Source organism: Heteronotia binoei, chromosome 6, assembly GCF_032191835.1.
Source record: "Heteronotia binoei isolate CCM8104 ecotype False Entrance Well chromosome 6, APGP_CSIRO_Hbin_v1, whole genome shotgun sequence".
Lineage (NCBI taxonomy): Eukaryota > Metazoa > Chordata > Lepidosauria > Squamata > Gekkonidae > Heteronotia > Heteronotia binoei.
This window is the reverse complement of record NC_083228.1, coordinates 68049803-68075122: the sequence shown is the minus strand read 5'-3', so window position 1 is coordinate 68075122 and position 25320 is coordinate 68049803. Positions and strand designations below refer to the sequence as shown.

Below are 25320 nucleotides of genomic sequence, written 5' to 3'. Positions count from 1 at the left end.
GCATGCAAGATACATGCAACGTCCAAATAAAATTGTAAGGAAAGGGGTTTTTTTTAACAGCAGTGTGGTACAGTGGTTGGAGTGTCAAAATAAGATCTGGGAGACTTAGCTTGAAATTCCCACTCTGCCATGGAAGCTCGCCAGTCACACACTCTCAGCCTAACCTACTTCAAAGGGTTGTTGTTGTGAGGATAAAGTGAAGGAGAGGAGAATGATACAAGCTGCTTTGGGTCCCCATTGGGGGAAGAAAATGGGATATAAATGAAGTAAATAAATAAATATTCAACTAAAATACTAACCTTATACAGATAGAACATGTACAAGATCTGTCCACTTTAAAGTTAAATAATTTCAACATTTTACTGTAATGCACACTAAGAAAAAACATTGTTGCACAATACTATAGAAAAAGATGCATGTATTGCAATGGATTGAGAAACTAGGGATGGACACAAACCTGGAAACCTAGGTTCGGTTCACGATCCAAGGTGTGTCCTGAACTGCCCTGGTTCATGAACCAGTTCATACTGGAGATGGCCCCCCAGGTCCTAGAGGTTCAAAAATCACAGGGCTTTTTTCAGTTGACTCTCCTCTACCTGCCCACCAGGTTTGGTGAAGACTGAACTTCAGGGGTTTGAGTTACAAAAACCCAAACAAGGAGCCCCAGGAAAGCACTGTTTAAGGAGATGTCAGGTGCAGATTCAAGAGTGTAGAATGGACCTTAGGTGAGTTAGAGGCATCCAACTCGCAGCATACCTCCCTGGGATGCCACTCCACAAGTTACATGTGGGTTGGGCAGACAAGAAGAATAGAAAAAGAGATTTGGATTAATACCCCGCCCTTCATTAAGTCTCAGAGCGGCGTACAATCTCCTTTCCTTTCCTCTCCTCACAACAGACCCCCTGTGAGGCAGGTGGGGCTGACAGAGTTTTGAGAACTCCTCTTGAGAGGTCACTCAGCAGGTGCATGTGAAGGAGTGGGGAATCAAACCTGGTTTTCCCAGATTAGAATCCACACACTTACTTCCTGTTTGGCTGGAAGACAGTCTGCAGCTCCCTAACAGAGGGGGATTTTATTGTCACTGTTCAGGGTATTAAAGACCCCTGATAAGGTCTATGCTCATTAACCCTAGGCAAGGGTTAACCCAAGACGACTTATCTTCCTTTAATGCTGTTGATATCGAACTGGAGCAGTCAGGGAGCTGACTCCTTCATTTCTTGATGTCCGGCAATGGAATGTCAACCATCGTCTGCAGTGACTCTAAAGTGACTTCGGTCACTTAAGGCTGTCGGAATCCAAGCACTCTAGAAGGACTGATTTTAATTGCAAGAAAATAGCAGCCGGGGGAGTTGAGAACATCTAAAAGGTAGACCCATCATTCTTATCTTCACTCTGAGAGACTTTGAATATAGTTTAAACACTGAGTGGATTAATAACAGACGAAGGCAAAGCATAATTGAATGGGAAAAAAAAAACTTTTACCTTGTTAAGCTGAGCTCTGTGGCTTTGGATGTGAACAACAGCAAAAAAAAAAAAAAAAACCCTTCAAGATAAGAGTGAAAGTTGGCAATGGGAGGCTGGTGACGCAGAAGAAAGAAAAGAGAGTTGCCGTGTATATATGCCCATAAACTGCAGAACCTAGAATGAACTGAGCTGAGTGGGGGCATAGCAGGAAAAGAATTCAGCTTGTGAAAACTGAACGCCGTAAAAACAATTGCCTTCAAAGATATTTTGGAGAAAAGACATATTGTTGTGAATTTTTGTGGTTGCGGTTTCTTCATGCAGCTCAAAAAACTGCGAGACTAGACACGAGATCAGTCTAAGCTGTGACAGGAAGTGAAACTAAAAGGGGCTGGACAATAAATCAGAGCCTATAAGGACAACAAGAGCTGTGACATCCGACCTTTGAACTAGGAAGGAATTGAGTCCAAGACTCAGATCAAGAAAGACGAAGAGAGACCTCTCTAGGCTGGAACTGTACCATAGAGAAATAACGATTGCCATTTTAAAAGGGAGAAAAACTGTCAAAATTGTTAAAATTCAATATCTTTGCTCAGGAAGAAGGGAGAAAAACGAAACTAGTCTCATCTGAAAGAACTGGCTCTAAGCTATTGGATTGGATGCTAAATTTTATGTGGGGATTTTTTTAAGGTTTGGTGATTTTTTATATGTCAGTAGAAAGAACAACACGTGCAAGAGCCCAATCATTTGACAAGATGCAGTCTCAATTTGACGCTCTGGAGGCAAAAATGTTAAAAGCTATGGACAAATGGCATTTGGCAATAAAAAAAGATATTAAAAAAGAAGTTGGAGACCTTAAGAAGGAGATAGAGAATTTTAAGGAAGAGACTCAAAATAAAGTGAAAGAGGTAGAGATGAAAGTGGATACACAGGCCTCTGCCTTGCTAAAAATTCAAGAAAAGGTCATAATACACGACTGTAAGTTGCTGGAGTCACAAGTGCGTCTAAGAGGGGTACCTGAAAAAGAAGACACAGACTTAAAAGGCTATATGGTGGATATCATCACTGAGTACATAGAAGAAGACCCTGACAGATTTAAGAGTATGTTGGAGGGTGCCTACAGAGTCAACTCAGTTTATGCGAAAAATAAAGGTCTGCCAAGAGACATCGTCATAAGATTAAGATCAAAAGAAGTGGCAGAGAAAATTTTGAGGAAAGGGTACCAAAAAGCCTGGGCAATAGAAGGGAGCAGAGTTAAAATAATGAAAGAGCTACCAAGAGAAGTGATCAGCGATAGGAAAAAGTACAAGAAGCTAACCGATCAGTTGCGTGCAGAGGGCACAAGATATAGATGGATAATACCAGAGGGTCTTGGATTTGAACAAAATGGCAAAAGGATTACAATAAGAAGCGAACAAGAGATGCATAGCTTTTTTGAAGAAAATAAAGAACCAACATCATAATGGAGTACAAATTACTATCTTGGAATATAAATGGACTAAATTCACCACAGAAAAGAAGGAGAACATTTCATTGGATTAAAAAGCAAAAATGTAATATAATTTGTTTACAGGAAGTTCATATACAACGCAAGGACAGTAAATTTTTGTGGAATAGAAATTTGGGGTTGGATTTTTTTTCACTAGCAGAGCAAAAGAAAAGAGGGGTGGTTTTTTACATTAAAGAACAACTTGACCCAAAATTAATCTTTAAAGACAAAGAAGGAAGATACATTGCTGTTGAGGTGACGATAGAGGCGAAAAAAACGTTACTACTAGGACTCTATGCACCCAATGGAGCGAAAGACAAATTCTTTAAAGACATAAATAGACAAATGGACGAAGAGACTTATGACCAGGTATTGATGATGGGCGATTTTAATGGGACAATACAAAATAACCTTGACAGATCAAGTCCAAAGAAGAATGATAAAGAAGGGAAGCTGCCCAATTCTTTCTTTGAGTTGATTAAACAGGAAAATCTAGAAGACATTTGGAGAAAGTTCAACCCTGAGGTAAGAGACTATACATTTTTCTCAGCAAGGCATAATTCTTTTTCCAGAATTGACATGTTGTGGGGTTCCCAAGGCTTGGGCCTCATAACAAAAAAAATTGAGATTCTTCCAAAGGTTTGGGCGGACCATAATCCAATATGCTGGTCAACAAAATTGCAAAGAAAATCAAGAAGATGGAGAATTAATGAGGATTTACTACAAAATAAAGACACTGTATCATTCTTAGAAAAGGAGACTGCAGCATTCTTCCAAATAAATGAAACGGATGATATGGAATATCCAACAGTATGGGACACTTATAAAGCAGTAATGAGGGGTATATTAATTACATTGAATAATAAAGACAAAAGAGCAAGAGAAGAAAGGCTGTCAGCACTGCAAAATGAAATAGATAAAAAAGAAAAGGACTTAAAAAAAAGACCAGGGAAGAAAAAATTAATAAAAGAAATTACGATATTACAATCCCAAGTTAAACATTTGCTGAATAAAGAACTAGAATGGAATTTAAAAAATTTGAAACAGAAATCGTTTGAAAGTGCAAACAAACCTGGTAAATACCTGGCCTGGCAATTAAAAAAAAGGAAAGAAAATAAGACTATAAATAAAATCATGGCAAATGGGAAAACAGTAGTGGATCAAGAAGGAATTAAAAGAGAATTCTTTAAATACTATGCAAATTTATTCAAGGGTGTGAATGTAAGTAAAGAAAAAGTGGAAGAGTATCTACGAAACATTCAGGTGGCACCTTTGACGGAACATATGAAAAAGATATTAAATGACCCAATAGAGAAAATTGAAATAGAAGCAGCAATAAAAGCAATGCAAGAGGGTAAAGCTCCAGGGCCAGATGGATTCACGTCAAAATTTTACAAATCTCTCAAGGATGAATTAACACCCAAACTGTTGAAGTTGTTAAACACGATAAGAGAAGAAGGGAAAATCCCAAAGACCTGGAGGGAAGCTGTAATCTCTCTGATTCCTAAGGAAGATAAAGATAGCACAAACGTAAAAAATTATAGACCAATCTCATTGTTGAATAATGACTATAAGATCTATACAAGAATTTTAGCAGAGCGACTGAAACAATACCTGACCAACTTTATAAACAAAGACCAAGCGGGATTTCTTCCTAAAAGACAAATAAGGGACAATGTAAGAGCTGTTATTAATGTTGTGGAATACTATGAAAAGCACCCGGAAAAAGAAGTGGCCTTATTTTTTGTTGACGCAGAGAAAGCCTTCGACAACTTAAATTGGGACTTTATGTTTGCGGTAATGGAAAAAATTAATCTAGGGGAACAATTTATAAAAATGACAAGAGCAATATATACAGATCAGCATGCAAAATTGTGTATAAATGCAGACCTTACCAAAGAATTGAAAGTGAGTAAAGGAACAAGGCAAGGATGCCCGCTATCACCATTGTTGTTTATAATGACTCTTGAAATTTTGTTACAACAAATTCAAAAAGATGAAAAAATAGAAGGTCTAAAAATTAGAAGATTCTCTTATAAATATAAAGCTTTTGCAGATGATATAGTGTTCATAATGGAGAATCCGGTTCAAGTGTCACCACTGCTGTTAGCTAAGATAAAAGAGTACGGAGAACTAGCAGGATTATACATAAATAAGGAGAAATCGAAATTCCTCTGTAAAAACATGCAACCAAATAAAACAAACGAACTACAAAAGGTGACAGGTTGTGAAGTCACAACCAAAGTTAGGTACCTTGGAATAGAGATAACAATGAAGAACATTGATTTATACAAAAACAATTATGAAAAACTGTGGTGTAAAATGGACAAAGATTTGATGAAATGGAATAAACTCAACTTGTCCTTACTGGGCAGGATAGCTGCAATCAAAATGAATATTTTGCCAAGGATAATGTATTTGTTTCAAACCATCCCGATTGTAAAAGAAGCAAAACAATTCAACAAATGGCAAAGGAAAATCTCTGATTTCATTTGGGCCGGAAAGAAACCAAGGATAAAGATGAAGATCTTAACGGATGCCAAAGAGAGAGGAGGTTTTCAACTTCCCGATCTAAGACTATACCACGATGCAGTTTGTTTGACATGGATAAAAGATTGGATAATGCTGTTAGATAAAAAACCTTTGTGGTTAGAAGCTCACGGAAATAGATTCGGCTGGCATGCATACATGTACTATGGGAAGAATAAAATGGATGGTTTTTTCTCTCACCACTATGTCAGAAATACATTACTAAATACTTGGATAAAATACAAGAAATACGGGGACGAGAGAAAACCATTATGGATAGTGCCAGCAGAAGTAATAAAAATAACAGCTGATTCTGAAGAAAAAAGAGAAATGTCATATAACCAACTGCTTAAGATTCAAGGAGACAAAATTGAATTAAAAACCTCAGAAGAGCTAAATAACAATTATGATTGGTTTCAAATGCAACAAATTAAAAGTTTGATGGAAAATGACATAAAATCAGAGGGGATTAGACGAGAACAAACAGAACTGGAAAGAGTCCTGTTAGGTGACAATGAAAAATTGATATCAAAAGTATATAAGTTATTATTGAAATGGTCTACAGAAGAAGAAGTAGTAAAGTCTCAAATGGTCAAATGGGCAATTAATGTGAATAGAGAAATACAAATGGAAACATGGGAGCACCTCTGGAAGAACTCAATGAAGATATCAACTTGTCAAAGCATTAAGGAGAACTGTTTTAAAATGATGTATAGGTGGTATATGACTCCGAAAAAATTGGCTAAGATAAGTAAGAAAATGTCGGATAGATGTTGGAAATGTAAAAAACATGAAGGTTCTTTCTTCCATATGTGGTGGACATGTGAAAGAGCGAAAGAATTCTGGAAGATGATACAACAAGAAATCACCAAAATTTTGGGCTATGATTTTAAGAAAATTGCAGAGACGTTTTTACTTGGATTACAATTAGAAAAATACCCAAAAGAAGACAGGACTTTAATTTGGTACCTGTTATCAGCTGCTAGGACTTTGTACGCGCAGCTTTGGAAGCAAGAAAAAATACCAGAGAAATGGGAATGGACCATGAAAGTTTTATCGTGGTGTGAAATGGACAAATTAACCAGAACACTAAGAGACTATGATTTAGAGATATTCAAAAGGGAGTGGAGAAAATTTAAAGGATATATGGAGAAAACTTGGAAAGTAAAGAAATATTGGACATTTTTTTAGTTGTAAGAATATATATACGGAACTTTGAGCAATCAGAAGTGCCTTTAGTATGGATTTGAACTTATAACCTCGGGGAAGTCAACATTGGAGGGAGGGGGGATGGAAATGTCATATGGGTTAATGTGAAAAAAGAAAAAATTAAGAAATAGATAAGCTTTGTAACCATATGCTACCAATAAATTGTTTAAAACACAGAATCCACACACTTAACCACTACACCCAAAAAAAAAAAAAAAACAGCTTTAGGCACAGATTCTATTGCTATTGCAAGGGACTGTCATTCCACTCTGGGAGCTGTCATTCTAGTCCTAGAGCACAGATTCTATTCCTAGGGACCATCATTCCACTCTGGGGGCTGCCATTCCAACCCAGAATGCTTCTGCTACTTCCAAGGGCTGTCATTTCACATTGCAACTTATCATTCCAAGTCCAGAACACAAATTCTGTTCCCAGGAGCTATTATTCTACTCTGTGACTTGCCATTCCAGTCCCAGAGCAGAGATTCTATTGCTAGGGGCTGTCATTTCACTTTGGGGGCTGTCATTCCAGTCCCAGAATGCTTCTGCACTCCCAGGGACTGTCATTCCACTCTGTGACCTGTGATTCCAGTCCCAGAGCATGAATTCTATGCTAGGGACCCTCATTCCACTCTGGAGGCTGTCATTTCAGTCCCAGAACACTTCTGCTACTTTCAGGGTTGTCATTACAAACTGTAACCTGTTATTCCAGTCCCAGAATTCTTCTGCTACTCCCAGGGGCTGTCATTCCATTCCCAGAACACTTCTGCTACTCCCAGGGTTGTCATTACAAACTGCAACCAGTCATTCCAGTCCCAGAATTCTTCTGCTACTCCCAGGGGCTGTTATTCCAGTCCCAGAACACTTCTGCTACTCCAAAGGATCCTCATTCCATTCTGGGATCTGCCATTCCAATCCCAGAGTAATCTGGGCCCAGAGACCTTAATGGAAAATCCATCCACATTTTCTTTGCAATTTTTTTCAAGCTGCAATGTATTTCAATGGAGCCCATACAAGCCAATTGGCATTCCTGGCTGCCATTCCCTCCAATGGGCCTTTCAAGCCTCTCCCATTGTTTCCAGTGGGTAATTCTGTCATTCCTTTTAGTACATCCCCTATGTTGAAGCCTCCCCCCCCTCACAGCAGCCTGAAAACAAAAACACCCAAAGTGAAATCCCTCCACTGCAACCCAAAGGAGGGGGAGGGGATAAAATGAAAAGAAAAGGGAAGGGAAGGGAAGGGAAGAATGAGAGCAGCAAACTCCTACTTAATGCTAGCTATCCTGATTTCCCCACCCTTTGCACCAAGAAAACAAGCAAACCAAAATTTGAATGGTGACTCAGAGGAACCCAGGGCAAAGCTAAGCCCCACCCCTGACTGAGTAGGCTGGCTGTGCAACCTTCCCACCATCATGCTCAACAGCAAATCTCTGCCGTGCACTAGTACACTTACTCATCCCAAACCACTGTGCCTCGGGAATGTGCACTTGTCAGATGCTTATAGACATCACCCCCCCACCACCATTGTGAGCAATGGGAAGGAACTCTATTATTGGCGGGCAGCACTTGCCCATCAGGCTTTGAGGGTCCCTATTCATGTTTCCAACGCTGGAAAACATCACCACCCCCGCCATTACCTAGCATTTTTGAACCAGACTTTGTGGGTGGGTTTCACTTTCCAAGCTGCTCCAAACCATGTCCAAAAGCCCGGAGATTTGTGGAAAACCTCAGCTCACAAGCCACGAACTGGGCAAAGGTCATCACCAGGCTCATGCCCATCCTTAACAAAGCAGAAGATCTGCTCAAGAAGCTCAGATGGTTATGGAACCAAAATCAAATAGTGGCATGATGCCTCTGCAAAAGAATGGCAAATGCCATCTAGAAAAATCTAAAATACTGGGACTAACAGGGGCATTCTTAATTACAGCATTACATGAACAATCTGAGTGCTTACACAATTATTTAGTAACTTGCTTATTCTGATTTTGTCGTAAGAGACAGAGAGAAAAAAAAAGAAAAAGCTCTACAAAGCAGATAAAGTGACAGGCTCTGAATGTAAATCAATAGCACAGTTTGAAATCCCAATCTCTTGGCTGAAGTTTAATGCATTTAGCACCATGATATTCTGTCCCTAGGCAAGATGAAATAAGGGATTTCCCCACTATCTCCATTTCAACACCCAGCGATCCGAGACGCAAAAAACCTTTTTAAGAAGACTGAATGTGGCTAACCAACATTATTTAATCACTAATCCCCGATCTGCAGGATGATGATCTGCTTCCACTGGCCCCAGAACAGCAAACTGCAACTATGGTAAGAAAATGGTTAACAGGATTTTTACTTCATTGAAGGGTCATCTGGGGGTCGGCCTTCAGGGAACACTTATTACTGCACTGGTCTTGCCTCATCATTCCAGCTGGAACCTTCCCTCCTGTTTCCCCTTCTTCCCAGCACGCAAACTGCAAAGCTGAACAGCGTTCCAAAAGAAAATTGAGACAACAACACGCAAGCCACCCAACAAAATGCATTAGCAATGTCAGTATTCATACAAATGAAGAACACATAGAGTGCATCAAGTCTATGACTCAGCCAGTTGTCTGTTCTGCCTGGAGTGGACCTTAACTGCTTTCTCCCCTTTAAAAGTTACATTCAGCTTCAGCTAGTATATAAAACCACAAGACGACGGATGGGCATATGCTCCAGAAGATTATTCTAAAAAAGTTCTATGTTGTTTCATTCAAAACTGTAAGAACTGTAGACTCCAAGCTGAAACTGTGCCTTATTAGTGAAAGGGGGTGGGGGAGAGAGCCCAGCCAATTTAGAACTAGACTAAATTGGGTAGGGTTTTGCATGCACACAAATTTGGTTTTGAGCCTAACTGTACAGATATGCTCACTTCTTTCAAGATACTTGCTGATATGGTACTGACACAAAGCAAAATATTTGTTTGACTAGGTTTATGTAGAGTTTGAATGTACATATTTACAAGAGATTTGTGGAAAATGCAGAATGAAAGTGGAAATTCATTTTCAAGGCTGTGTCACATATACAAATTTTACCTTCATGTATCAAAAGAGAGAAAATATGAGTTTATATAGTTGTGACATGCATCACGTGAGTTTCTTTTCCTATGAATACATGAAATTACTAAGTTTTAAAAGGCACGCAGATGCTTCCTGTTCTGTATCTATGGCTGGGCTACATCATTTCAGACAGGAGACAGGGAATCAAAATTTTGAATGCCTCCCTCTCCATCAGTTATTTTCATGTGCAGGGACCACTTATGTTGGGGGCATGCCAACATTCTATCCCTATCTGCATTTTGAAATGTTATAGCTCAGCAGCACAGAAATCCCACTGGGTTTGTTCTCATCTGTTTTAACTCTAAACTGCACTTCGTGAACAGCACTGCACAATTTTCTTCCTCCGATAATCTCCATGTAGTAAAACAAATGTGTTAAGCAACCATATACAGACAGGATGTGAAAGGGGAGGGGGTGTACAGCCATTTAACACATCTCCATAGATGGTGTGGGAATCTCAAAAGTTCACATGGAGGGCTCTGATCATCTGAGGAGGAGCTTGGCACTCAGAGCTTAGGAACTGCCAAATTAGATGTGTCAAATACAGTTCTGAGAATGTACCTGCTGAGCCATCAAACCCACAGATGAACTCTCTTCTGCAGTCACAAGGCGCAATGTACTCACTCTGGAAAACATAAAACAAGGGGTGGAGGTTAAGGGAACCTGATTATTTACTGCAAAGTGGCACCAGAGGCAGCTGGAATAAATACACAGCTTAATTTTGCTGCCCCATTGCAAATTCTTTCAAACAAACAGAAGACACATTTAGAAAACCTTGAATATTACAAGTCTGTAGAATCTTTAAGAAAATAGTTTTTCCACTGAGACCTTTAAACTCCTGTGGCTAACTTAGTTTTAATGGTTGCTTATTATAAACTGACAGTTCTTTTCCTCAAAAATGTCTTTGTGACTGCTCATGTTTATTTCACTTTTAGCTGCAAAACTGACCAACAAAACGAAACTGCCCTTTGATGTGGCAGCCTGAGCAGACAGAACTCCCCAGTTATCTTATAATCTCAGAAACAGAAATCTGGGGTGCTTTAAATGTGCAAAGACCTGGGATAGCGAAAACTAGATTTTATGAGAAATGCTTGAAAACTTACCTCCCCTCCCCCCAAAGGCTTCCCATTCAGAATTTCAACCATTGTTAAAAGGTACTGAACATAAAGCAAGACAAGGAGGTATAGAAATCTTGTCTTGAAAAATATTAAGTATATTTGTGGACCTTGTGTTCACAGAGTCTGCAAGCTGGCAGAAATCCAAAGCTGGCTCTGTACTAAGGCAATGATCCCAGAAAGCAGATTTGGGGGTGCAGTAGCCTTCACCACCATGTCACTTCCATGCTTCTCATATCATGCCCCATCACTATCTCATCACTGTTGTGTTCAGTGCCCAAAGAAGACATGAGAGTCTGGGAAGTCCTGTTGGGCATGCACAGTGTTTCAAAATGCCTAAGGATTAAACTTGCCAACCCTGGGTTGGTAAATTCCTGGAGATTTGAGGGCAGTGCCTGTGGAGGGAAGAGTCTGAGGACAGAGCTCAACAAGGATGTGATGTCATAGAGTCCATCTTTTAAAACTCCTGTTTCATCCAGGGGAACTGATCTCTGTATTCTGAAAATCAATGGTAATTCTGGGGAAACTTCAGGTTCTACCTTGAGGCCAGCTTTTCTAAGGAAAGATGATAGAAGGAGTAATAGCTGTTCCAGATCCTGTATGGGGACAGGGAAAGGAGAGACAGGTAGCAACCAAAAGAGTGGCCTCAAGTGGCACCCATTAAACTGCCACTTTACACTATCTAAAAAACTCAAGTATTTATTTGATTATTTTTTTTTAGCCCACCCTTCCCGTAGAACAGGCTCAGGGCAGGTTACATCATAAAAACAGTCAACAGTAAAAAAAGTAAAAGACCCATTTAAAATATATAAAATCTAAAATTAGACAGACTAGTATGGCAGATTCTGCCTCACAGATGTGACCTATTGTCTAGGTCCAGCAGATCTTAGCGCTGGGATGGAATGAGGAGGGGGGGAGGCCGATAACAAGTGACATCCACTGCCGCAGCTGAAAGCCTGGCAAAAGAGCTCTGTTTTACAGGCCCTGAGGAATTGAAGCAGATCCCACAGGGCCTGGATCTCCAGGGGGAGCTCATTCCACCAGGCAGGGGCAGGGCTGAAAAGGCCCTGGCCCTCATCAAGGCCAGGGGGACATCTCTGGGGCTGGGTATTACCAAAAGTTGTTGGTTTGCTGATCGTAAGGATCTACAGGGCTCATACAGGGAGAGGCAGTCCCGAAGGTATGCTGGCCTCTGGCCGTAGCATCCTTCTCTTTTCTTACTATGCTCTCTAACACAAATTCCTCATTTCCTTCCCTTGTTGGCCTTTATTCATGGTTAATCATTACTTCTGCACCAATACCAACTACTTCCAAAGCTAACTAGGTTCCCTCTTAACCAATGATTGCAAAGCTCCTTCAAAGCCTGATTTTAAACTTTAAGATGGGTCTCCTATTTAGCATTAGCCCAGATTAGCACTGGCATCAATTTAACTTTCAATGCAGAAAGTACAACTCTGGGGAAGAAAATTATTATCATATCCCTCCCCTCCTCCTTTAAATTATTCAACCATAAGCAAATTTACCTACTTTACATCAGATGTTCTGATAGCCTAATCTGGAGCATCTTTAAAAAAATAAAAACCAGACATGCATAAAATGCTAGTTCCAGCAAACCCCTGCCTGAAGCTACTGTAATCGAGCAACATTGCTAAATGACTCCTTGCTAGCAAAAGTTTGTAATCTACTTAAACAGCAGTGGCTGAAACACATAAATAAAGGACATAGTTTTAAAGAAGTCACAGTAGGTAACAAATCTAGTGAGCCGATTTCATTGTTTACATCCATTCAGCTCTCTGCCCAGAATAAACCTGATAAACCCGCCCAACAAGAAAGCACAACACAAGCATATCTGCATTCCCAACCAGACACAAATAATCCTTCAGGTTGTATTTCTAAATTCAACAGCAGCATGTTAGAAGTCTATCAGGTGTAACCAGAGCAACAGAGAAGCAACCCCAGGCAGGAAGAGAAGAACATGTACCTGCTGCAAAAGAACCTCTCACCTACAGCAACTAAGAGCAGAATAAATCTGCAGGGTACAAGACAAAGGACTCATGACTTTAACACAATGTTGTACTCTGCATACTACATTGTAGAGGTGACAATGCCAAGAATATCAACTAGTTAATACCATCAGAACAGCAAGACTGCATTCCCTTTAGTTGCTTCTGCTGGTAGTTCATTATTCACTGCACCACTGTGGCTGTTTCACAGGCGTTGGAGAGCTTCATTTGCCGTATGTGATATCTTTCACAATGATCACAGGAAATTTTTTTTGGGGGGAGGCAAAATGGTCACTTGTACATTCCATTATTAGTCCAGTTCCCAAATTAACATGGCAAACTTAATATTACCCCTTATTTACATTATAGTCTTACCAGTGGGAGACCCACAAAGCATTGTCGGCGGGGGGGGTGTGTGTGTGTGTTGAATCTCATATTCTCCAGCCAAACTATTTTCTCTTTCCCTCCTCTGAAAGAACCTATAGCTCCCCCCCACTTTTTTCAGGTTCTTTACCTCCTTCCCAACCCCCACTCAACCATTTCTTTAGCCTCCCTTCCTTCCTCTTCCTCATAGCCTCTCCCTGGAAAAAACTCTATGTGGTGCGCTGGGCCCAATTTCATGGTGCTGGCTACCATGTAATTATGAAAACTTGGGTTATTAGTGTTATAGGTTAGCTTTTGAGATATTGAAGGCTGAAAAATGAGTCAGGGACACCTCATTTTCCTCTGGATCCTCCTCACATTATTTCCTATTGTTCTCCTCCTAGTTGCCTATGTCTCCTGGCTCCAACAATGACAAGTGGAACCATGCAATTATATATTTAAATTATGCTATTTTAATTGACTTTTAATGAACTGTATTTATTTGATATTTTAAACCTTATTGTAATCTGTCCTGAGCCCATTTGGGGAGGGTGGATATAAACCGAAATAAATAAATAAATCCATCCTCGCATGTCACAGCTCAGGAAGTTCCCACAAGATAATGACTCAGCCCTACCCCATCTGCCTGAGTAGATATAAATTACCTGCCTACCAACTTCTCAATTTGACCCAGAGAGAACTCGTTTTCTGGGTTACATCTCTGAGGATACCAGTCACAGTCTTCTAGTGAAACATCAGGTCTCACAATGCCAAGACCATGGCCACACAGTCCGGAAAATCTACAACAACCAGTAACCTCCCCTGTTTCCTTTTTTCCTTCCCACCAATCTACCTTTCTTTTATTGCCCAGAGTCAACTGTTTATATTTATAACTTATTTATACCCTTTTTCCACAATGGGAACTCAAAGCGACTTGCATTATTCTTATCAGCTGCAAGTTCCCTATTGGGAACTCATTTTTCAAGCAGGCAAGGGCCCTAATCTGATTAGAAGCATAGTGAACAGGGAGAAGTGACTTAAGCCTTCCACACCGTACCACTTTTCTGGCCTAATCTAATACAGCCCAGTTGCAGGCTGCACATGTTCTGATGGGGTACAGATAGGTTTCCCCAGCAGACAAACAGCACCCCTTCTAGGCTGTTACAGACCAGGAAAATGGCAAAGGGGTAAAGGCTACAGCCCCTTCTCCCCACACACTACAGTCCTGATCCAAATCAGGCCCAGTATTGGGTTCCCAGAAAAGATATTGTAATTGACCCCTGACTGAAATTCCTTAGGAACAAGCAGGTGGAAAAAAACCTTGTAATTATGCCCTACTTAGAACCTGTACGAAGTATGCCATCGTCATGGTAAGAGTACTATGGTTAGCACAGCAATAAAGCCCCCTGAAATTTTAAGATTCTTCTCATTCAAGATCAAAACTCCGGAAGTTACCATCTGATCATGTCTCCTCAGGATGACATTCTTAGGTTGTAAGCAGAATAACTTGAGAATAATATAATGCTCAAAATGTGACAGCTATTTCTACAAATGAAACACCATTAGTTAGAGAACCTTAACACCTGAATCTTTTTCTAAGACATTCCCATTCACAAAAGACAATTCTAACCAAATCCCATACCTGATGTGCATCTCCTGAAGGCACAATGTAGGCTTGGATTGGCTCTGGCACATATTTGGAGTTTTTCATTGCCTGCCGCAGCTGTTTAAGCAATTCTGTAGTAATCTTCGGAGCCATGTTCCTACAGAAAAGAAAATCTTAGCTACAGTCCTGTGAATTTTGCACCCAAATTATTTCAAATGCCAACAGGAAACCTAAAGTTCTTTGCAAATGAAATTGCTTGAAACATCTGTTTCTCCATATCCTAGTGTGCTTCAGTTTTGATTGGTCTATGCTAGGCACATACTATGCTTCCAATATAAACACTTACAGACCTTGCATTCAAAATTTTGAATTGTTTGGCAGGGGATGGATGATGGATGACAGACTGGAAGAAATACTATATAAAAGAAGCATTGGGAGATTTTTTAAAAAAATGCTTCCAACCATTAGAAAGGACAAGGACACTGAAGAAAAGGAAAGAACACACAAGCTGCTGCTTTTAATCATGGAGCAGGACCCTAGACTGAGTCATTACCTTCTGTTTTCCAGAAATTCAACAGGACAGTCACTTTTAGAGCAAATGACTAGTACAGAAGCACAGTCTCATACTGAAAACAAGGCAAGGAACCTAAAGGTAGGCCTCGACAAATTTTCTTTGGCTGTAGGAGTCAGCCCAAAAATTTAGGAGCCAGATGTTTTTCAGCATTCAATATCCCAAAAACTAACCTAAAACTCTAATAACCCCATTTTTCATAATTACATTTTTGCTTTTAAAATCTCCATTTGCTTGGTACTGGAGTTAGTACAGAAAGCAAATAGTCATTAAATGAATTCATCCAATAAGAACTTCTGGAAATTCTAACTACCACAATGAAATTTCTAGGAAGTATGGTCATCTGGAATGTGTCAAGTCCTGTCAAGGTTTTGCACGCTCAGAATGCAAAATCTGAAAAGGTCTGTGAATTTTTCAATTTTTCCAGTGAGAAAACTAGGAAATTGGTGGAACATTGAAAATAATCCCATTATTTTTCTTTTCTTTTTGTACCCCTAGAAACTCATTGATTTATGAATCTTGAGCAGTACAAGACATTTATTTATATATATAATATATATTTATATTTATATATATATATATATATATATATATATATATATATATGCAAGGGCTAAAAGGACTGAGACAATTCAATTGCTAGAGTGTTCTTAGATCCTTATCACTGAGCAAAAGAGCCAGGGTTTTTGGAATATGGCAGGAAATTATTTTCCTTTTGTAATAAGCTAAACGAAATATAAGGTTTTATTTAAAATGAACAGTATAAAAATCTTACGTAAGACAATCTACACACAGGTGTCAAATATGCGGCCTGTGGGATGGATTCAGCCCACACAAGGCTCAAATCCATCCCCCGGGCAACTTCCTTATCCTGCTTCTTCCTCCAGGGCTGCTGCTACAGCTGCATGGTAGCTTGCTTCGTTCCCAGCTCCTTCAGTGGCTCCTTGCTTCCCATTTCCTGCCTCTTGCCCCCCTCCCTCTCTCACACACACATACACACAGGAACACAGCTCCATGGCTGCTTCCTGCAGTAGATACAAATACTAGCCGCCGCCCCTCTCTCTCACACACACACCTTCTGCTTCCTTCTCTGTGGCTGCTCCTCCTCTTTTGGGGAGGAAGGGAGGGGAAGGAAAGAGACAGAACACAAAGTTGAAGGCCCATGATGGCAACATCAAAACCAACAATGTTTTATTCCAGGTATAAGCTTTTGTGTGCAAGCATACTTCTTCTTCAGAGGGAGGGAGGATGGCTGAATTCTTCTGACAAGCACAATGTACATTGAGAATATTATTTTGACTTATTCTGAAAAGTTTTTTTAAAGAAAAAGATGGATTTTCTGTTCCTATCTGAATTTATTTTCTTTCAAAAATATTCTGATTAGGAATTAGAACACCTGGATTGCTCCTTATATCTTGGAGAGTAGAGTGATTTCAGATGACAAATGATAATAGCATACACCGGTAATGAGACAGGAAAAGTGGCTCTCAATTCAGTCCAGGAGCTTCAATATCAATTGCAATTCAGCAGTCTCTCTTTCTAATCTCCCTTTGAAATTTCTTTGTAAGAGCATTTCTACACTTACGTCAGCAACAGATTCTAATTCCAGATTTATGTCCATTTATTCCTTGCATCCTCCCAGATGGAACTGAGACCTAGGTTTCCTGTCTCATTACCAATGCTGGTATCTCCACATCTACTACCCCTCTGCATATCACACCTAATCCAATCAAGCCTGCCATTGTCATTCACTTGCTATTGCTATTCAACATCTGAAATCACCTTTATAAAGTTATATCTCTGGTACCTTGTGTTACAGTTTTTGGCATGTATGGCCCAGCCCAACAAAATGACATTTATGTCAGATCTGGCCCTTATAACAAATGAATTTGATGCTTACAGTGTTAGATGATGTTAATTCTGATGTGCACTGTAGATATTTTCTGCCCAACTATGAAAATCTTTATGTAACACAGTGTTAGAGTATGACAATTCTGATGTATACTGTAGACATTTTCTACCTAAATAATATACTCTTTTGTTTACTACAGAATTCTTAATTCAGCTTTTATGTCTCCCTATGTCTCAGATAGGAAAAATTAAAGATATACGGTATATACTATGGTAGTATAGAGTCCAACTCTGTCTGAAGTACTGGGTATACATGCAATTTTTCTTAGATAAAATGAAGAAAACTTTTTTAAATTCCAAAGATATGCCGAATAGTATAATTTTATACACTATCTAGTTATAAATAATGTGTGTTTTGTTGTTTAATCAGTAAGTTTAGGTTTGATAGTATTGCATATAATTTATTTTTCCCCATATAATGTAATCCCCCCCAATGGCTTCAAAAATTCCAAAAATTCTATATCTGTAATAAAAATGTCCGTTGAATGGAAAATAAGTTTCTGAAACTAGCAATTCATTCTCCTTGATTCAATGCTTTGCTAGGAACAGTTAGCAAAAGATGATTCCTGAAATACCATTATGTTTTAAATACATAAACAAAGTATTTTGCAAATTAAAAGCTCTGTGATCGTAGGGCCATTGTTTTAAACCGGTAGAGCAGATAAAGAAATTAGCAGTCTCCAAGTTCACCTGTCAGCAAAAAAGTCCAACAGCACTGAGCACTATACACATTCAGGATGTACTCTTAAGCAGCAGTACCAATATATTTTTCTCATGGAGCTCTTCATCAGAACATCTATCTCAGGGCCTCTCTGGTGGCCCCTATCTGGAAGACACAAGCTCTTTCTTTCCAGTCACCCTATGTTGTTTCCCACAGCATAATTACACAACTACAGGTCCTCTTTAATGTTCTATCCAGTAACCCTTCTTAGTCTTTTTTTGTTATATTGTTTCCCAAAAGTGTTTTTTGCACTCCATTTAGGAATTGTAGCCTTAGCCAGTTTAGAAAGAAACAAAGGGTTAGTACAATGAGGTTTTGTCATTTCTTTTACACACACACACAAAACAACCCTGAGTCACCTGAAAATGTCAATTTCTTCTGTAGTACCCTTTGTGGTGCCATACCCCATGGGAAACTGTGACATGATCTTTGCTTTTCATAAGGAGGTATATTACAACCAACTTGGTCAGTGTTCTTAAAAAAACTTCCATAACTTTAATTCAGGATTACACTGACAGGCTTTGATTCCAGCTGAGCATCCCAAAAAGAGTCCTTTGCCTTGGAGGACTGTGGTCATATTAGCCCACTGCAGTACTGAAATGACTGAATGGAATAACAGAGGTATAAAACCGTGCATACATACTCTCAGATCAACCCACAGTCTCATCAGCACAATTAATTTAACATTTAGAATTGAGTAGTGGATGTACAATCAACTATATCAATGAACCTTTTGAAAGGATGGGGGGGAAAGCTTAGTATGTACAATAAACCTCATGGTGGACTTCACTTTGATAAAACTGGCACTGAACAGGTCACTTGTTAAAGCTCAGGAACCAGGAGATCCTTCTTCTAATTGGGTACATATCATATGTTATATTCCAAAAAGGGCTTGAAGTATGAAGCTGAGCTAGTGCAGCTTTTCCCTGCAACACTGAGATGGAGAAACTGTGCGTGCAGAAAACCTGTCTCAAGAAAGTGAAGCCTTTTTAGTAGAAGAAAAAAGAAGAATTGCAGATTTATACCCTGCCCTTCTCTCTGAATCAGAGACTCAGAGCGGCTTACAATCTCCCATATCTTCTCCCCCCACAACTGACACCCTGTGAGGTGGGTGGGGCTGAGAGGATTCTCATAGCAGCTGCCCTTTCAAGGACAACCTCTGCCAGAGCTATGGTTAACCCAAGGCCATTCCAGCAGGTGCAAGTGGAGGACTGGGGAATCAAATCCAGTTCTCCCAGATAAGAGTCCACGCACTTAACCACTACACCAAACTGGCTATGCATAATAAAATGCATAGCATGTATAGTTATCAGTGTTCTCTGGCCTTGCAGTAGCCCTTACTGAAATATATCCATTATTTACTCAAAATGTTCAACTATGCTTTATGAGGAAGCAATTGCTGCTTGACATTCAAGAGCTGATGGACTTGACTTCCAGACTCTAGTCTAGTGTCTTCCCCAGTTATTGATTTGCTAATGAAGTGGAAAGTGCTTCCAGCAGCCAAAGCACAATATTTAATATAGGATGCCCAACATGTTATCCAAATCATATTAAGATCACAGTGCTTAGTCAATAAATATGTTTGTAGTACAAAAACAGGACTGAGAGATCTGACTCCTGCTGGCTAGAGAGAAAAATTAAGGATCTATGAATAGTCTTGTATTTGCAAACCTGCAACCCGAGACAGAAATCTCTGAGAAGATTTGAACAAAATATATAAATGAACAAATAATGGGTGTATTTTAGTAACTACTTGCATACTGATTTTTCCCCCTCAAGGCTTGTATTTTTGCTGTTTCTTTTTAAAAACCACTTTTACTTTCAGAAACTTATTCCAGAAAGAGTAAGTCAAGGCTAAGTTACATGCATCTATGCACAGCTGTCCTTATATTCTAATAATGAAGTCAAAATATCTTCAGATACTTAAATCCAGTTACTAGAGCTCTGAAGAGGCAAGACAGATCTTTCTACAAAGATGAAAAGCCCTAGGTTTGCAGGAAAATGTGAAATTAAAAAAAACTGGGCAGCTTTAAAAATCCAAAAATGATAAGAGGAGCACTTGTAGCTTAAACTGATTCCCTCAATGGCTGTTTCTAGACAACCATAGCATTACAAGCTTGGCTATGTCATTAAAAGTCAGGGGGAGGGCCCAATCCAGCCCTATTTTGGCCTTTGAGAGAGAATTCATTGGGACCAGGCCTGGCTAGGGTTGTGAAATTCCTGGAGATTGTGTGAGTAAGTCTGAGTAGTGCAGGGTTTGGGGAGGGAAGAGGTCTCAGCATGGTATAATGCCACAGAGTCCAGTTGTAACTCTGGGGGATGCTGGCAACCCTAGTCATGGCAGCAACATCTGAGTGACTTAGTGCCACCGGACTTGAATGACACAAGTTGGCCACTAATGTAATTAGTAGTGATTTGATTATGTTTATGTTTGAAGACCTGCCCTAAATCACACTGCAGATGCAGACTCATCAGCAAATAGTAGGATGGTATATTAAAGAGACACATGTCTTTTTGAATACTGGGGTGTGCTGCCACTGCAGTGTGACTCAGGGAGGAAAGGGGAGATATTTAAAGTTTAAATTTAAAGTAAATTTAAAGTAAATAAAGAATATATATAGCTAAAGTTTAAATATCTCCCCTTCCCTCCATGAACTGAGCTATGGAGTCAGCGCACACGAATGAATAAAAGGAAGGGCATTTTTAAAGAGACATATGTCTCTTAAAATACCCTTCCTGGCCTGGCACAGAAAAAGCCAGTAAGGCCATGGAAGGCAGGGATAAAGAGTGTGGTCACCAGGGTGGGTGGGTCTGGCATCCTCCCAGGTTGCGACAGGGCTTATCCATGGATTGCCAACAAATGCCTTGCTGTAGCTACAGGGGTGGCATGGCTGCTTGCTACTGTTCAACAGCAGTCAGCCTATGCAGGTTAGTGTGGTGTAGCAGTTAGAGCTTCAGAGTAGATTCTGTGAGACCCAGGTTCAGATTCCCATCGTTCACTGGACCAATAATGTACTTTCAGCCTAATCTACCTCAGAGGGTTGTTGTGAGAATAAAAAGGAGAAGAGAACAGCTGCTTTGGTTCCTACAGTGGAGAAAGGTGGGGTGTTTAAAAAGTAAATAAAGAATATATATAGCTGAAGAGGGGAGGCAGACAAAAGAAAAGAGAATGAGGCAGGGAGAAGTTATGAGGATTGCCAAAATGAAGGGAAAAGGTTAGGAAATTTCTAGAAATTTAGGGGGAAGAATGGGGAGGGTGGAATTTAAGGAGGGGAGGGACCTCAGAGTAGTATAATGCCATAGACTCCACCCTTCGAAGTATCCATTTCCTCCAGGGAAACTAGGGCTGCCAACCTCCAGCTGGGGCTGGAGATTACCCAGAATTACAACTGCCAGAATTACAAATGACAGAGATCATTTCTCCTGGAGAAAATGGCTGCTTTGGAAGATGGACTTCATGGCATAATACCCTACTGAGGTTGCTTCCCTCCCCAAACTTTGCTTTCCCAAGACTCCACTCCCAAATATCCAGGGATCCAGCCTCTATCTGGCAACCCTAAGGGGAACTGATCTCTGTAGTTGGGAGGTTGGTTGTGATTCCAGGAGATCTCCAGCCCCTACCCAGAGGTTGGCAACCCTAGAATGAGAAAGGAAGCTGGAAAAGGGGAGATACTATGGGGGCTTTATGAAAATCCCACTTGTTGATTATTATTTCCCATTACTTTTTTTCTTAAATGAACAAATTTTCTATGCCATCTCTTCCTTCAGAAGCCTATACAATGCCCACACCTACCACTAGCTAGAGATGCCCAGCATGAACTTCAAATTATATCTCTGGCTTTTAGCACAATATTGAAAAAGGGCAATGCTTTCCCTCCCTTTCATTTTCCTTGGGTGGTCATTAAGGTTAATTCCACTGTACTCTCCAAGGGTAGAGATTATCTTTTTCATTCTACCAGCACTAATTATAACAAGGCAGTAGATTTCATAACTCTCCTGCTTTCATATGCCTCTTTGGTATTTGAAACCAAAATTAAACTAATTTTCTCATCAGCATAAAAAGACAGAATTCAGTTTGTGCCTCCAGAACCATGAACTATACCTGACCTCCGTGATCTTCTCTTCAAACCCTTGATTTTCTGGCCTTTGCTAGCACAAATATCATCTAGCTCAGTGCTCGTTCTTGATTAACTCAGCAGTGCCTGAAAAAGCAAAGGGTAAAACTTCAAAAGAGACTTTGGCCACAATAACCTCTCTCTTCCCATAATGACAAAGCACAAAATAAAGATCGTTGGTGTGATAGGATTGTTCCAGTTTACAACAGCAGATCTGAAAGAATTATGACATAAAGGACTGAGGGCTGGACTTGGACCAGATAAACCTGTGTTCAAACTGCTATTAAGCCATAGAGCCCAAGGCCACATTGCTCTTAATAAGCCCCCACCTACTGCTTCATAAGGGTTCTTATGAAGTTAAATGTTAGGTTAATATCTCATAACCAGCCCTCAGTTTCCAATAAGGAGGTAACATTATAAATAGAAAACAAGAAGGATCATAACTGTTTACCTTAGACCGGTGTCTAGAAAAAGTATTGACTCTGTTTATCATACTCAAAATGACACTTTCTGAGAGGTTTAGAGACAGCAGTTGATTATATATACACACAGTGGCACTGCAATAAAATTAAGAAGCTGAAAGAAATTTAGCAGGCGTGGCCAACGGTAGCTCTCCAGATGTTTTTGGCCTACAACTCCCATCAGCCCCAGCCAGCATGGCCAATGGCTGGGGCTGATGGGAGTTGTAGACAAAAACATCTGGAGAGCTACCGTTGGCCACCCCTGAAATATAGTATGACTAACAGTTAGATATTCTTTACCTTATGATTTAACAATTGCCCTTCTTAGCTACCTTGAGAGTTCTGTGAACAAAACTCATTTTGAATCAGTGTGGAACTTACAGTAGCCAAAATTCTTATTGCATCCAATGGTGCAAGGTAAATTACAATCTATGAACAAACAGCTTGTGAAGATTTAGAAAATTCCAGAAATGGAGAAGCTGGAGAACCAGTACAGCAGTTGTTGAGACTAGGATCTGGGAGACCCAATTTCAAATCCCCACTCTACCATAGAAGCTTGGGCCAGTTGCATGCTCTAAGCCTGACCTACCTAACAGTGTTGTTGAGAGGATAAAATGGAGAAGGGGAAAATACTGGTTTGGTTTTCACTGGGGAAAAAGGTGGGCAAAAATGAAGAAAATAAAACAAATAATTGGAAATGGGGTATCTGAAGGACCATCTCTCAGATGTCTAACCCATCTGCCTCACAAGCTTTGCCACTGGTGGCAACTAGAGACAGCACATTTTCCGTGTCAGCACCTCACTTTGTAATGCCCTGTCCCTACCTGGCACCTACCATACTGTGTCTCAGGCACCAGGTCAAACCATTTCTTTCAAACCAAGCATTTACCTAAGGGTTTTTTATTTTTAGCTATTTTGTGGTCTGCTTCTGGTCTCAGGTTTGTTTCATGGATATTCCTAGGATGCGCAATTATTATTTATTTTATTCAATTTTTAGCCCGCCCTTCCCATAGGACAGGCTCAGAGTGGGTTACATCAAAAAAAAGATCAACAATAAAGACAATAAAAGACCAATTTTAAATATTTAAAATCTAAAACTAGAGTGACAATGAAAACTAAAACGGCAGGTTCTGCCTCACAGACATGGCCTAGCAGATGTTCAGCAGATCTTATAGCACTGGGATGGAATGAAGGGGGGAGGTCAGTAACAAGTGACATTCATTGCCTCAGCTGAAAGCCTGTCAAAAAAGCTGTTTTGCAGGCCCTGTGAAATTGGGGCAAATTATGTGCTGTTTTTATGACTCTAGCTGTTAATGGTTGGCTCCAGTTTTCACATTCCTTTGCCATAGAAAGTTAACTTCATTATATTGGCATAAAATGTTTATAAAAATTATCTAAACTTGAATGAGTTATGTAGGGCCAGGAGTTTCACATCCCATAATGAATTATTAGCTGGCCTGATAAAATAAGAGTCTCTCTTTTGTTCAAGGCTTGGAATAATTAAAAAGTGACTTTGTTTTCATTGGTAAGATGTAACAGCACTTTTAAAGACTTAAATAAGGATCTGCCATCAGTTTTAAGAGATGCTGCTGAGTATTTCTGTAAAAGTCAGAAATGAAGCTGCTTCATTGAAGCAACAAAAAATAGCAGCTGTTTACAACTTCCCCTTCCATACTTCCAACAGTCAGTGCACTTCTGAATTAATATGAACAGAAACAGACTGTTGCACAAGATTCAGGATTCTTATATATATACACACACCCAGTTACTCAGACATTAAGCATTATTTCTTAAGAGTGAAAGCTAAAACACTGTCCCTGACTGGCATGCGAAACCATTATAAGGCTTAGTCTTTTTAAAAAAAAATTGGAAACCTGGATCTTTTGGCTCAGTTAGCATGAATGGGCTTCATTTATAAATCTGACAGGAAACACATCTGGTTACCATTGTTTAGTTAGCAACCCACTACTGTGTCCTCCTTCTCCCAGGAAAGCCAAGGCCTTCAGTATGCCCCTCCCAACGGATTCACACCAAAAACCGCCACTAAACAAGAGACCTTTCCATTGCTCACCTGATCCTTCCTCCCCCCTCTCACTTCAGCGCTTCCTGGAGGCTGCCATGTAAAACTGACGTCTCAACCCCCGTGAGCCACCGAGGCTGGAAGAAGAGGCGGAGTTCAGAGAGGCGATGAGCTCACCGAAGCCTTCTCCGTAGGGCCACCGAGAGACGTCACGACGGTTCCCATTCATATTCTTCAAAGCACCAGGCAGCGAGTCGCTTATGCATTTAGCTTCCTTGGGTACCCGTGCAGAACGTCTGTAACCGCGGCTGTTCTTTAAGGGGCTCTACTTTTTCCTTCTTACTGGATTATGTTTAAGCAAGCGGTCGTTAATAAAAGAAAATAGGAGATACAGATCGTTTTTCAATGCCAAATGATTTACCAGTTAACATTCTCCTTTCCCTAGCAGAATATGTGTATCTTTCTCAAGCATGCACAATACGAGACAACTGGTGGAGCTTTAGCCAGCATTTAATTATCATACAGTAAAATGCTGCCTCTGTTGAATTCCTGCCTGTCTGATTAACAAGTTGGAGCCCTAATTTCTGAAACAATTTTTAAATGTGATGTAAGTAATAATTTGCTCAAGAAGGATAGGGGGGAGGAAAATGGGTGATTCTTCGGCT

General features: G+C 40.0%; 1 protein-coding gene across 1 annotated transcript in view; it reads right to left on the bottom strand.

Annotated features, from left to right (window-relative positions):
* The window catches only part of XPNPEP1 (X-prolyl aminopeptidase 1), a 62106-nt gene extending 37286 nt beyond the window's left edge, over positions 1–24820 (bottom strand). Inside the window, exons 1-4 of the mRNA XM_060241699.1 lie at positions 24707–24820; positions 22162–22261; positions 14893–15013; positions 10331–10394 (exon numbers count right to left, since the gene is read on the bottom strand). Of these exons, the coding sequence (XP_060097682.1) occupies positions 10331–10394; positions 14893–15009 (181 nt within the window). The 5' untranslated portion in view covers positions 15010–15013; positions 22162–22261; positions 24707–24820. The remainder of the gene's footprint in view (positions 1–10330; positions 10395–14892; positions 15014–22161; positions 22262–24706) is intronic.
* Between the last annotated feature and the right edge of the window lie 500 nt (positions 24821–25320).